Genomic DNA, 14,755 nt, shown 5'->3' with positions numbered 1-14,755 from the left:
GAATACAATTCTTGTATCTACTGTGATGAATAATATATATAATATGAAGATTATAATAGATAACAGTCTATATTACTATACAATGATTAAATCTTCAGTTATAAGATATTATAACCTTCAGTGAATTCTCTTATCAAAACCTCAACTTCTTGTAGAATTTGATAGTTCAAAAGATCTTGGCATTAATTACATAATAAAACTAAACATAGATATCAGAGAATATCAGTATGAGAATGTTAATATATATAAAGTTAACAATCTTAACTATAATCTTATACTAGAACTTGTCTGACTATCTGAATAAGACATCTTATTAAACACTTAAAACAGAAGCTTGATATTTTCTATCAATGATAGAATTCATGAAGATAACATTTATAAAACTATGAATCTGACACAGATCTCTGTTAATACTTATGAAATACTCTGAAAAAGAAGTCACTGATAGCAGAACTATATAATAATCTATTTCATCAGTCTAACTGATATTAAGAAAGCTTTAGAAAAGTTATTCTGTACTATAATAACAGATTCTCATATCAAACTCTCTTAATAATATTATAAATATCTGGCTCATATCAGGCAGTTTGTCAACCGCTCCACCACGAACTCGCTCGATTTTTCGAATAAGAACCCGCCGATAGATCCATCGAAAAGCCCTCGATCATACGAGCATTTTGACCCCATCACCGACTGCATACCCCGTGTGGTGGTGGAGTTATCCAGCCAAATGTGAACCAGACGTCGTTCGGAACTCCTGTGTGGGATTATCCCCCATTCTCCCCTACCACACCACAACCCCGGGCCAAATTGCCATACAAATTGTAAGGTGAAGAGACCTAGCCATATGCACCAATCTTCTCGATTTTGGAAGATCCCCGATCTGTAGTTGTGGAGATATCTGAGGAGTGACCTCCGCGAAAACCCTGTCCATCTTTGATGTTCCAAAACACCAACGCCAAGTCCCACCCTCATACCGCCCTTCCCAATCTGGCCCATCCCCGGCAGAAAAATACAAAAAGATACCTCAGCGATAATATCAAGCATATAATCAACAGCCACTTCTGAAGTGCAACCTTCATGATCTGTCTTCAGCATATCATATCTAGACATCAATGCCAAGTCTCACCCTTGTACCACCCCTCTCAACCTGGCCCATCCCCGACAGAAAAGTACAAAAAGATACCTCAGCAACTGTACTTGATACATAATCAACAGACATGACAACTATAAAATCAGTATACCTCAAGATCTGACTGAGTCTTTGATTCCTGCACAGTGAGATATATTAAATCTAGTTTTAATATCTCAATATTCAATAGATTCTGCAAGAGATTGAGAACAACAACACTAGATTTCTATTAAATTTGAGAATTAACTCTATATTGATATAATCATTGATGAAGTCTTCTATTTTGAGATATAAATAACTAGTTTCTCTACATTCTGCTGATAATATTTACATTATTATATAGAAACAGACTTATATTCTCTATAATATCAAGACTCTGAAGAGAGAAAGTCTTGATAGAGAGTATACAGTAGTGTATATCTTAGCAGTTTCTATCTCATTCTTCTGCAGCAGTTAATGCAATAAAAAAAAAGATCTTAGAAATAGTTTTTTACTTCTCTTGAAAAAGTAAGGTGTTTTTCTCTGAGTTTTATACAATATTCTTACAAAGAATTAAAAACAGAGTTATTTTCTATCATAATTTCATATTCTTTTAAGTAAGAATTACTTTTTCAGTGACTGAAGAGCTTTCATTAATACTTAATTCTCTTTTACACTCTTTATTGACTGATTTGAGTTGCACACTTGTTGTGTGAGAAGAATTGAATGATTTAGAATAAAATTAAATAGTTTTAATCAATTTCTCTGCAAAAAATTGACTTATTTTTTATCAGTTTTTCTCTCAAAAACTGTCATATTATCTGATTTATTATTAATTGATATCATACTTTTCCTCACTGTATCTCAAGAAAGAGTTTGTAAAGATTTTATTGATTTATCTTAAAAATCACTTTTAGTTTATTAGATTCTCTTCAAAAATCTAATCTAGTTACTGAACTAGTGTGAAAAAAATCAGGTATTTTATACATAAAAGTCTTTCATTCTTCTTTTGAAACAGTCTGATTAACTTTTCAATTGAAAATAGACTAATAAATCTCTCAACTGAAACAGTCTGACCAACTTTTCATTTGAAAATAGATTAATAAATCTCTCAATTGAAACAGTCTAATCAACTTTTCATTTGAAAATATACTGATAAATATCTCAATTAAAACAGTCTGATCAACTTTTCATTCAGTGAGTAAAATGAGTTCAAGAGTACACTCAGTTAATGTGGAAAGAGATGTTTTCCCAGATGTCATTCCTGAAATTGAAATTCTAAAGAGAAGAAAGAAGGAAGAAATAGAGAAATAACAAGTTCTTGAAATACAGAAACTGAAAAAAGCAAGTAAAATTCTTGAAAAACAGTGTCTGAGTGAGAAGAATGAAGAAGTTCTGTTAATTCTTCATACTCAGACTAGACAACTACAAGAAGTGATCAAGTTCAAACTTGAAATTTCAAACATAATTCAAAAAACATTGAAATCTTTCAGTACAGTCACTGACTCTTTTTCATCTTCTACTTCTTCATCTTCTTCTTCTTCAAATCAGAAGAAAATATATGCTCAAGTAGCAGAATCTGCTGTCTTCAAACCTGCTAGTTCAAAATTTGCTCAAAATTCTGAGAAAACTGAGAAGAATATTTCTCAGATCTTCATTCATAGAAAGAAAAAAAAAGAAATGTAAAAAGAGAAGAACTTTCAAATCTTCAGAAACAGAAGACTTATTCTCAAAGTCTCAAATCAGAAGAGCTTGTAAAAAAACAAGCTAAACTCAAATCTTATTTTCAGAATTAGAAATGAAATTAACCAGCAGTTCTTTTCTCAGTTAATGACTGATATTGAAGTTTAAAAATCAGTCATAGCTTCAATTGAGCCATCTTTCTTTGAAAACTCTATTATTTTGACTACAATGCCTGAATTCAGTGCAGAATTCCTCATTCAGAATGAGAATCTCTGAAAATCAGCAATAGAATCTCTACTGAATACAATAATTCTATCTGAAAGAGATGAAAAGTGAGACAGATTCATTCTTCATGATATTCCAGTTGAAATTTTTGACTGTGAGAAAGAAATACTGCTTCTCAAAAATGAATTAGAAGAATACAATTCTATTCAACTGAGAAAAGAGCCTGTATAACTTAATTCAATTGAGTTCAGACAGAGCAGAAGAAATGCCTCTGTTCTAGTGTATATAAAGACACTTGAATAATCAAGAATCTCTGAAGTAAGAGTAGCAGGTTTGAAAATGAGAGTTCATGAATACAAAGATTCAAGAATGAATCTCAAAGCTTGAACACAGTGTTCAAACCATCAAAGATATGAACACTTTGTAATCTCTTGTTTCAGAGACTCAAAATGCGCATTCTATGCTAGAGATCACAAAACTAGTGAGCATAAATATAAAACATGCTCAAAAAGAGATGAAATATGTCAACATACTCTGCTTAAGTGCTTCAATTGCAAAGAAAAACATGTATCTAGCTCAAAAGAATGTGTATTTGCTTCAAGAACTCAGAAGAACTGAAGAAAAGATGAAGCTTAAAGTGAATCTAAAACTGAAGAGAAAACTCAAGCTAGTAAATTCACAACTGCAAGCTTAAAAAGAAGAAACTCTCAACTATCTAGATCTTCAAACTTCAATTCTTCAGCTAAATGTAAACAGAATTTGAATCCTTAAACATCTGTTAAGATTAGAGAATTGAGAAATGACTCTGATAATAAACTAGATAGAATGTAAGCAGTTGAGATTCCTGCTTTTTAAAATAGTTATAATCTACTATCTGATGATAGTGATTAGATTCTACTATATCTTCACTCTCTTTTAGTATGAATATACAACAAAAACAACAAAAAAAGTTTAAAAACTCTTCAAAAATCACATTTATTCAAAACAATGTGAATAGAAACTTAAATTATATTTATTCTTGTCTTCAGATTGCATTTGAATAAAAAGTTGACTTTGTACTTCTTCAAGAACCAAACTTTGATACTGAGTAAAAGTACATCATTTCTCATTCAAGTTATTACTGCTTTCTTTCTGAAAAATCTGAGATAAAATCAAGAGTAGCAATCTATGAGAGAAAAAGATCAAGATATTAATTTAATCTGAGATTTGATATTATATCTGACTCTGACATTCTAGTGAGTGACATTATAGATAAAGATGATAAGTTTGATACTATTCAACTTATAAATATCTATAATGAAAAATCATTGAAAGAAAACAACAATATCTGAACAATTGATAGAGGATTTTTGAATATAACTCTCTTAAAAAACTCTATAATTGCAGAGAACTTCAATGCTCATCATCCCTGATGAAACTCAGAGTGCATAAGAGCAGTAAGAGCAGATAAACTGGTTGAATGAACTTTTGAGCATTCAATAGATTTAGTTAACAAGTCTGATCAATAAACATTCTTTAGAAAAGATATGAAACAGAAATCTATTATAGATCTAACTTTCATATCACAAAATCTAATTGAAAAAAGACTTATAAACTGGTTTATTGATTCAAATGAAACCTCAGAATTGAGTCATGAGATCATTCAATTTGATATTGAACTGAGTGAAAAACAAAGAAGTGAAAATCCTCTTCTCTCTAATCAGTATAACTTTGATAAAGCTGATTGAAAAGCAGTTGAAGAAAGAGTAAAACAGCTGAAATCTGAAAGACAGAGTGAGCTCTATTGAAATCAAAGTCAAGATATATCAAATGAAATGCTTGAGAATAGAGCAAAGCTGATTACATCTATTCTTCTAACAAGTATTGAAGAAAATATTTCAAAGAAAAAGTCTTCTGAGTATTCTAAATCTTGATGAAATGAGAATATCACTTCTAAAAGAAAGCAATTAGTCACTGCTAAGAGAGATTGAAAGAATCACTTAATATCTGATGAAGAGTTTAAAGCTATTCAAAATGAATATTTTTCAGATATTAAAAAAGATAAAACAGATTACTGAAACAAATTTCTTGAAGAAGCACAAGAAAAAGAAGTTTTCAAAGCCTTCAACTATACTAAAACAAGAAGTGTAGCAAAGCTTCCAACCTTAGAATATAAATTTCAGAATGAATTATATACAGCAAATTCTTTTGAGAAAAAATGTCAAGATTTTATGAGAATTCTCTTCCAAACTCATCACATTTAGAAGAGGAGAATATGTCATTTCATGAATATATTGATGAAAATAACTGGGAATGGCCTGAGCTTACATATGATGAACTAGAGTCAGCAATATTCTCAAGTTCAATTAAAACTACTGCAGGACCTGATTCAATTAATCACTCAATTATTTAAAACACATATTCCTACTTGAAGAATGAATATTTTGAGCTCTTTTTCAATCTCTTAAAAAATGATTATCATTCTGAATGCTGGAGAGAAGCTACTGAAGTAATCCTTGCAAAACCTAATAGAAAGACTTCAATTCCTAAGTCATATAGAGTAATATCTCTGTTGAACTATTTGAGAAAAATTCTAGAAAAGATAATGACTACTAGATTATCTTTTATAAGCTCTATTAGTGATTCTCTTATATTTAATGAATAAATGAGAGATAGAAAACAATGTTCTGCAATTGATACTGTTCTCTCAGTTATTCATGATATTCAAGTAGCAAAGCATGAAGACCTGGTCTCAACTGCAGTTTTTATTGATATAAAAGATGCATTTGATCATATGTCAAAGTCTAAGATGATTCAAACTTTGAAGATGTTAAAACTGTCACTTTCTCTAATAAAATGAGTCAATTGTTTCATATCTCAAAGAATTATACAACTATTCTTTGATGGAAGAAAACAAGATAAAACTGAGATAAAAATAGAAGTATCACAAGAATCTTCAATTTCATCTGTTATATTTGCAATATACACTGCATATCTATTCAAGAATAGAGAGATGAAAATAGTGAGATCTTCAAGTTATATAGATGATATTGATCTACTCTACAGTTCAAAGACAATCAAAGAGAATTTAGAAGTGATTGAGAAAGCAGCAAAGAAAATCTTTGTTAGAGTAGATATCAATCTAATTCAATTTAATATGAATAAAACTGAGCTAATTCACTTTTTTTTCAGGTTTAATAAGAAAGAACTAAGTCTAACTCTTTTGAATAAAGAGATTAAACCCGGTTTAAATGTCAAATGGCTAGAAGTATGGTTAAACTCCAAGCTGAATTTTAAATATCATATTCAACAAAGAATCATCAAGGCAGAGAGACTACTGAATAGTATAATCAGACTATCAAATACTGAGAGAGGTCTATTCTTTCAGGCTATGAGACAGTTATACATAGCCTGTATTATCTCAGTAGCTGATTATGAAGTTTAAGTTTAATGAAACAATCAAGGAAACTTCACTGAACTCTTTCAAAGTCTACAAAACAGAGCTTTGAGAAGAATTCTGAGAGCATTCAAGTCATCTTCTATTAAAGCAATGGAAATTGAAGCTTCAATTCCACCTCCTGCTATTCAATTTGAAAAGGCCTGTATGAACTATGCTCTGAGAGTCATGAAGATGAGCTTAAATCATATAATCAGAGAAAGAGTCTCTTCTTCATTTCCATCAGTTAACTCAGGAAATGAACTGGATTGAAATAGATTTCTTGATTGAAATGAGAATAATACTTTAAAGAAAATGCTCTCTCAACTGTATAGACTGTGTTCACTTATCAAGAATCAATTTTCTTCATTAAATGTTGAGAAAATTGATCATGAGAAGATATCTCTCTGAAGAGAAAAGCTGGAATCTCTCATAGACTTATAAATAAGTGAACTATCTAAAGAGAGAGAATATGAACAGCATTTGAAAAAGATCTTTATAATCAATATAAAAAACTCTATTCTGATTTACTCAGATGACTCAAAAAATGAAAATTTAAATACATTAGATACAGACATTGCTTATACTGAAGATAATATCAATTTTATCTCAGATTTCTGAAATTTAGACTGTGAATCTGAAGTCTTTGATACTGAACTATTTACAATAGTGAAAGCTTTCAAACTCATTGAAATAAAATCTCATAAAAGAGAAAATAGTTTGAAAGAGATATGAATATTCTCTGATAATCAAGCTGCTTTAAAAAGACTTAGAAATAGTTAGATTTATAATGATTAAATGAATCTTGAACTGATTTTAAACTCTGTTTTGAAAATTCAAAAGAGAAGAATATTAAAACTGATAATTCATCTGTATTGAGTTCCTACTTATATGAATATTTATGGCAATGAATTGGCTGATTCAGCTGCAAAAAAGGGTTCAGAATTAAGCAGATTTATTCAAAAAACAGTGTTCTGATCTTTCATAAAGAGAAAGATAAAAGAATCTTATTTAAATAAGTGAAATGAAAGCTGATAGAAACAAAAGAAGAGCATATATTATTCAAGATTTAAGATAAAATCAAAGTGAAAATCTTGTTCAATTAAATGTAAAAAGAAAATATTCTCATTCATAATTCAGCTAAAACTAGAACATGATTATTTCAAATTCTATATACAAAGATTTGATGATAGATTTGATTCAACAGAGTGCTTATTCTGCAATATGAATGAAAATTCTGAGTATATTATAATATATTATGCATTATACAATAGTCTCAGAGTCAGATTAAAGAAGAAGTATGATTTAAATTAATTAAATATAAGGTTCTTATTCTCAACTGAGACAGGAATTAAATACTTAATAGACTTTCTATCAGAAACTCAAGCAGTTATAAGAAAATGACTGAATTCAGAAGTATCTGAATATGAAGAGGCAGAAATTGATTAGATATAGTCTGTTAAAACAGTCATACACTATCTATTAATAATTTTATTTTGTTATAGTCTCTCTTTACTATACTTGTTTCTTTCTCTTCTTTTCTATCTATCTATTTAATGTGTCTATCTTTAAGACTATATTCTCTTTTCCTTTGTCATGATATTTTCAAATGATTTCAAAGTATCAGAAGATGTTGAAATACTGCAATTTGTAAACAGTTTTTGTATTCTGAGCTGGAATTTTCTGATTTTGTATATCTGAAATTGATAAGTGTATAATAGTTAACTCTATAGATATAGAAAAAACTCTGAGAACTAAAGATTCTCAGGTAGATATTATAGTCTCTGACTGCATATATCTATAATTGAATAATAATAATAATAATAATAATAAAATCACAGTTATGTCTTTCTTCTCCATCTTCAAATGAAACATGATCTGTGAAAAGTGAGTATTATATCAGATTATAATGATTAATACAGCTTCAGCACACAGAGCTGTATACACATAGCATGTACTGAACTAAGAGACTGTGTGAGTTGTAAATCAGTATCAGCATCTCAGAGAGAGCTGTGTAGTATAAGAAAGTTATAACTCTCAGTTATATATACAGAGAGTGAATTATCACAGTAAGTGTATATATATTGTATAGAAGTAACACTTTTTAATAACACTCAGTCTCTAATATTATGAAAATAGAATCTCTTCATGAGATCTGTTTTTATCAGAAGTCAGAGAATCTTATATTTCTCAAGATTATCTTTATATACTTTATCTGTGAAATTAATAAGAAAAGTCATTAATTTCAGTGTTCTGCTCTTGATATTATTCAAATAATAACAGAGTTCATTCTGATCACACTTTTTAAGTGTATATTTTCTAAATATTCACATTTATACAGATATATACTAATTATTTATTAGATAATATTAAGATAATAACTTATCACAGCTGTGTTACTCTTACTATAAGAAATATATAATTAATAATAAATATTATAAAGACTCTGAGAAGTAAGTATTTTAAGAGTATTTTAAGAGTACTGTGACTCTGTGATCTTGATTTTTTTTATTTTTATTTTTTATTTTTTTCTTTTTTTTTCTTTTTTTTTCTTTCTCTTTTTTTTTCATTCTGATTTTTTCTTATTTTTGTTTTATTTTTTGTTTTTTGTTTTTTTTTTGTATTTTATATTTTTTTCATAATTAAAATTATATGAATTATAATCTGTGTTTAGAAAAGTAATGATAATAATACTCTCTATTGAATTTTCAACAAATAAGTACTATGTTATGATATTATGTAAGTAAGAAGTGATTTTATAGTCTCATTTAATATCATTCTCAATAATGAAATCAGAATAAAGATGTAACTAAGAATTTAAATATATTCTTTATTCAGAACTAGATTTTTATTTAAAAAGTGAATCTGAGATCTTTAATATTTAAAATAATGTGATTTAAGATTAATGTAATGAATACAAATCATAATTAGAAGTAATACTTTTAGATAATATAATAACTATAAAGTTTAATTCTAGTCTCAGACATGATTACACAGTCAGTCTAGTCTCAGTGAGACTTACTGTCTACTCTTATCACATTTTTCAAATGAGATCATAATTTTCAATTCTTAATTTAAATTATTTTTATTGCTTTAAATGACTTTAAATCTTATTTAAGTGTTATTAAAAAGTGTTACTTTTTAAAAAATTAAAAATAGTCTAAAAAAAACCTTAAAATGTTTAAAAATAGTAACTTTATACTAAGAATAAGACTAAATAAGATCAAAAGAAATTACTTTCTCATTTTTTACAAGTCATGATTTCATTTTAAAATCTGATATATAGTTATTTTACATGTTTTTTTAATAACTAGTCTCAGCAGAATTCATGCTAAGAAATGTATAAGATCAGATCAAATAAGACTAAATATGAAATTTATAGTCTCAGTAATCAGTTTAATTCTTACAACAGTAGCTCTTAACTGATAGAAACTAGACTTACTTTCAGAAAGAGAGAGTTCATATAACAGACTAGACTGACCGTGTGACCGTGTCTGAGACCAGGATCAAACTTTACAGTTATCATGTTGTCTAAAAGCATTACTTCTGATCATAATTTATGTTCATCACATTGATCTCAAATTCCATTATTTCAAATATTAAAGGTCTCAGATTTACTTTTCAAATAAAAATCTAGTCTCAGATAAAGAATATATTTGAATTTTTAGTCACATTTTCATTCTGATCTCATTATTGAAAATAGTATTAAATGAGATCATGAAATCATTTCTCACTTACATAATATCATAATATAGTGCTTATTTGTTGAAAATTCAACAGAGAGTATTATTAAATATCATTACTTTTCTGAATATAGATCATAATTAATATCATTTTAATTAAAAAAAAATGTAAAATACAAAAAATAATAAAAAAACAAAAAATAAAACAACAAGAAAAAATCACAACAAAAAAAAAAAAAAAAAAAAGAGAAAGAAAAAAAGAAGAGAAAGAAAAAAACAGAAAGAGAAAGAAAAATTAAAAAAAAAAAGAAAAGAAAAAGAAAAAAATAAAAAATAAAAATAAAAAAAAATCAAGATTACAGAGCTGCAGTATTCTTAAAATACTCACTTCTCAGAGTCTTTACAATATTTATTATCAACTGTATATCTTTCATAGTAAGAGTAACACAGCTGTGATGAGTCATTGTCTTAACATCATCTAATAAATAATCAGTATATATCTATATAAATGTGAATAATTAGAAAATATACACTTAAAAAGTGTGATCAGAGTGGACTCTGCTGTCACTTGAATAACATCAAGAATAGAACACTGAAATCAATGATTTCTCTCATCAATTTCACAGATAAGATGTGTGAAGATGATCTTGAGAAATATAAGATCTTCTGACTTCTGATAGAAACAGATCTCACAGAGAGACTCTATTTTCATTATATCAGAGACTGAGTATTATCAAAAAGCATTACTTCAATGCATATATACTTACTGCAGTGATTCATTCTCTGTACATATGATCAAGAGTTGCAGCTTTCTCACACTGCACAGCTCTCTCTGAGATGCTGTCACTGGTTTATAACTCACACAGTCTTTCAGTTCAGCACACACTGTGCATATGCAGCTCTGTGTGCTGAGACCGTGTTGATCATTATGATCTGATGTGATACTTGCTTTTCACAGGCCATGTTTCATTTGATTGAGAGAGAGGAAGGGACATGACTGCTGTTTTATTTGAGAGAGAGTGAATAATTAAATCTGTAGAAGATAATTTAATTTCTTCTGCATTTGAAATATGATTAGTCTATACTCTTCAATTTGAGAGTTTCTAAGAGTGTTTTAATAGTTTTCATATCAGCTTGAAATTAGTGATTGATTGAAGAAGAGAAAAGAGAGAAGAAAGAAATGAGAATAACTTATCTTTATAATATGAAAACAGAGAATTGCTGTAATCATTTATTCTAGCAATAAAGATCTGTTTTCTGCATGTATCTCTGATACAGATTATATGATAACTGTATATAAAGAATATCAACAGTGCATGTATTGAATAAAGATGATGTTACTATGCAACACTATAGCTATTTCTGTACATCACTGAAAGCTATTAATATTTTCTTTGAGTCTCTTTATATTTGATAAGTCAGTAATATATTTCAATACACTCTCTCTTTCATTATCATTATCATCATCATCATCATCATCATCATCATCATTATTATCATTATTACTATTATCATCATTATTATCATTATTATTATCATTATTATTATTATCATTATATTATTTCTGATTATCTCTTCTATCTTCACTTCTCTTCAACACTCACTGAAATCAATCATGTTATTCCTCTTTAAATATTCTGCGGTTCTGCAGATCATCAAGGCATGTGAGTACTATCACAGATTGAAGAAAGAGAAGAAGAAGGCATTCAAGCAAGAGAAGACAGATTGTAAGACATGTTATAATATCTTGAAGAGGCTTCATAAGAGAGCAGAATGATAACAATTTTAAGTAACACTTCTAATAGATTTAGACTGAACTAAGTATAGAAATAATGTGAATGATGTCATCTGTGAGAGATTGAAGAAGAAGATAGTGAAGAGTCTCATACAGTAGCAGTGAGACTAGAAGAAGTTCTGAGAATAATTTAAGACTAAGATGAAGAGAGAAAGAGAGAAGAAGAGTATTACTGTAAATAAGTAATAGTAGAAAAAGATTAAGAGAGTATTGAAGCAGAAGATAAAGAAGTCAAAACTGATAAGTTTTTTATTTATTGAGAGATAACAATTTTTAATAATACTTCTGTTCTCTAATTGATTAGCAGAAGCTGATAGAGAAGAAGAGAATTGAGATCTTATTCAGATCTCAAATGCACTTCATGATTCAGAACATTGAGAAGACAGCTCTGCTCTCTGAGCATGTCAATCTGCTTATCACTGAGATGGAACTCAAGACAGCAGATCAGAAAATGCAGGATTTTGAGGCACAGATTGATCTGACTGAGAAAAAGCAGTGAGAACTCTTCTCTGAGAAGGCAGTGAAGAGAGATTTTGAGATAATTATCATCTCAGATGAGAAGGAGAAGAACAAGAAGAAGAATGAGAAGTGAATTATGAAGAATGATAAGAAGAATGAGAAAGAGAAGAAAGATAATGAGTAGAAAAAGTTTTTTTCTTTTTATATTAGTTAGTTTAGTTATAAGTTCATAATTATTAATAATTGAAATTAATTTTGAGTTTTTAAAAATTATTGTACAAGTTGTAATCAAGTCAGGAACAATATATATATATATATATATATTTAACTATCATGATTCACAAATCACTATAATGTATAAGTATCAACATTTTTTCAACATTGATATTCATAATATTAATATATTTTTAATAATATTATCTGATAATATAATTTAGTAACACTCTCTTTCACAATATTAATATATTTCAAGAAATATGACAGAGATTAATCAAGATTGTTTATTTATTTTTATACATCAATGATATTCAATCTGAGTTAGTACTAAAATTATAACTAAGCTAAGAAACAAGATTATTTTCTCTTATATTAATTCTTCTTATACATATCAGTGATCAGTTATTGAAAATAAATTATCATCTTTCTTAAATTATTATCATATCTTCTGAATTCACTTCTTTTACTTCTATTGAAGATTCATAAACTCTTTAAGAAATCACTGTGAATCACAAAGTCTATATTGTTTACAATTTAACACAGAATGCTCTCTTTCAATTATGATGAATGATCATTTCATTCTTCACATCTGATTTCAGGTCATGAAATTTATGAAAAACTCAACACAAATATCAAGATAAACTATGAAATAATTATTAATAGATTGTATTACAGATTACTGAAGAGTCATCTCTCTGCTATAATCACTGTAACTTCATTCAGAAATATTCATTATAAACTGATCATAACTCTGAAGAAATTTTTCAACATCTGAAGTTATCAGAATGTAGATAATAAAAGAAAAATAATTAGAAAATTACTACTGAGCTGATAAGTTACTCTATCAGATAACAATTTTTAATAACACTAACTTTCTAATTTGAAGAAAATTATGTAAAAACAATCTCATATCAGTACTCTGATTTCACAACTCTTATCTGATAACTTCTGTAAATAATTACTTTATATATGTATATCTCTGAATCTTTCTCTTTAATCAATTGAAAACTCTGAATTCTGAACACTTCTTCAAATGCTTAATTCAAATCTTCATATTTCATATCAATTCTATCTTCAGTTCAATCTCAAGATATACTACAAAGTTAATATATAATATCTAGAATCAGAGTTGAAGAATCATTGAAGAGTGTCTCTCACAGTGAATGTATAAACTAGTATAAATAATCTTATATTTATGAAAGTTATATGTTATTACATTGATGAGAACTGAACTTATTAAGAGACATTAATTGAATTTGAATCATTAATCAGTAGTCATACTGAGAATTATATAATAGAGATATTAATAACTGTAATTAACAATGACTATTGAGATATTAGTCTCAGTCTTCTTATAATTATAACTGATAATGCTGTGAATAACTACACTATGATGAAGAGCTTAGAGTAAAAATTGACTTTGTATTTCTGAAATAATAAATAAGATTATATTCTCTGCATTACTCATATGATTCAACTTATGATGCAAACACTGATAAAGAATCTTAATATCAAGATAAAGAATAATGAGATGACTGATTCTTGAAATGAGAATAAGATGAAAGTAATTACTTAAGTAACTTTTACATTCACTTTATAAAAGATAATATTTTTTAATAATACTTTTTGATATTGCTTTTTAATAATGCTTTTTAATAACACTACTGTTAATTTTGAATAGATTAACTAATAATTTAAATATCATAGATTTAAAACATTGCTAATGTGATTTATATCTCTTCTAAATAATAATAACAATTTCATGATATTTAATAAATAAACAAATCAGTCACATCACTGAATATAATACAGAATGTTAGAACACAGTAAAGTTCAATATATAAGATAACTATTCAGACTCTTCAATTATATCAGATAATTAATTATTGAGTGCAATACTCTGATTGAGAAAAGATTCAGATATTGAAACTTTCTGATATAAAGTAAACTCAGTTGAAATATGTGATTGATTTACTGTTTTAGTTTTATAAGATAATAAAGACAGTCTTAATCACTTATACATCAATGCTGCAGTCAGTCTGATAAGTGTATAACAGTTTATTTATTTATCTTAAGAAGCAGTTGAATCACTCAAAAAGAAATTCAGTCTGAGATAATGCTATAGTACAGACTATTATTACTGTAAGAAATAAACTAGTATATTACTA

General features: G+C 27.6%; 1 protein-coding gene across 1 annotated transcript; it reads right to left on the bottom strand.

Moving 5' to 3' along the window:
• Nucleotides 1–573: 573 nt before the first annotated feature.
• Nucleotides 574–1,098, bottom strand: BDCG_16384 (uncharacterized protein; the record flags this gene model as incomplete). The annotated part of the gene is made up of 1 exon (XM_045425625.1): nt 574–1,098. The coding sequence occupies one exon, from the start codon at nt 1,096–1,098 to the stop codon at nt 574–576; it is 525 nt and encodes a 174-aa protein (XP_045279656.1).
• Nucleotides 1,099–14,755: the final 13,657 nt, after the last annotated feature.

Source organism: Blastomyces dermatitidis, assembly GCF_000003525.1.
Source record: "Blastomyces dermatitidis ER-3 genomic scaffold supercont1.2, whole genome shotgun sequence".
Taxonomy (NCBI): domain Eukaryota; kingdom Fungi; phylum Ascomycota; class Eurotiomycetes; order Onygenales; family Ajellomycetaceae; genus Blastomyces; species Blastomyces dermatitidis.
Note: the sequence above shows the minus strand (reverse complement) of the source record. Positions and strands in the feature narration are given on the sequence as shown.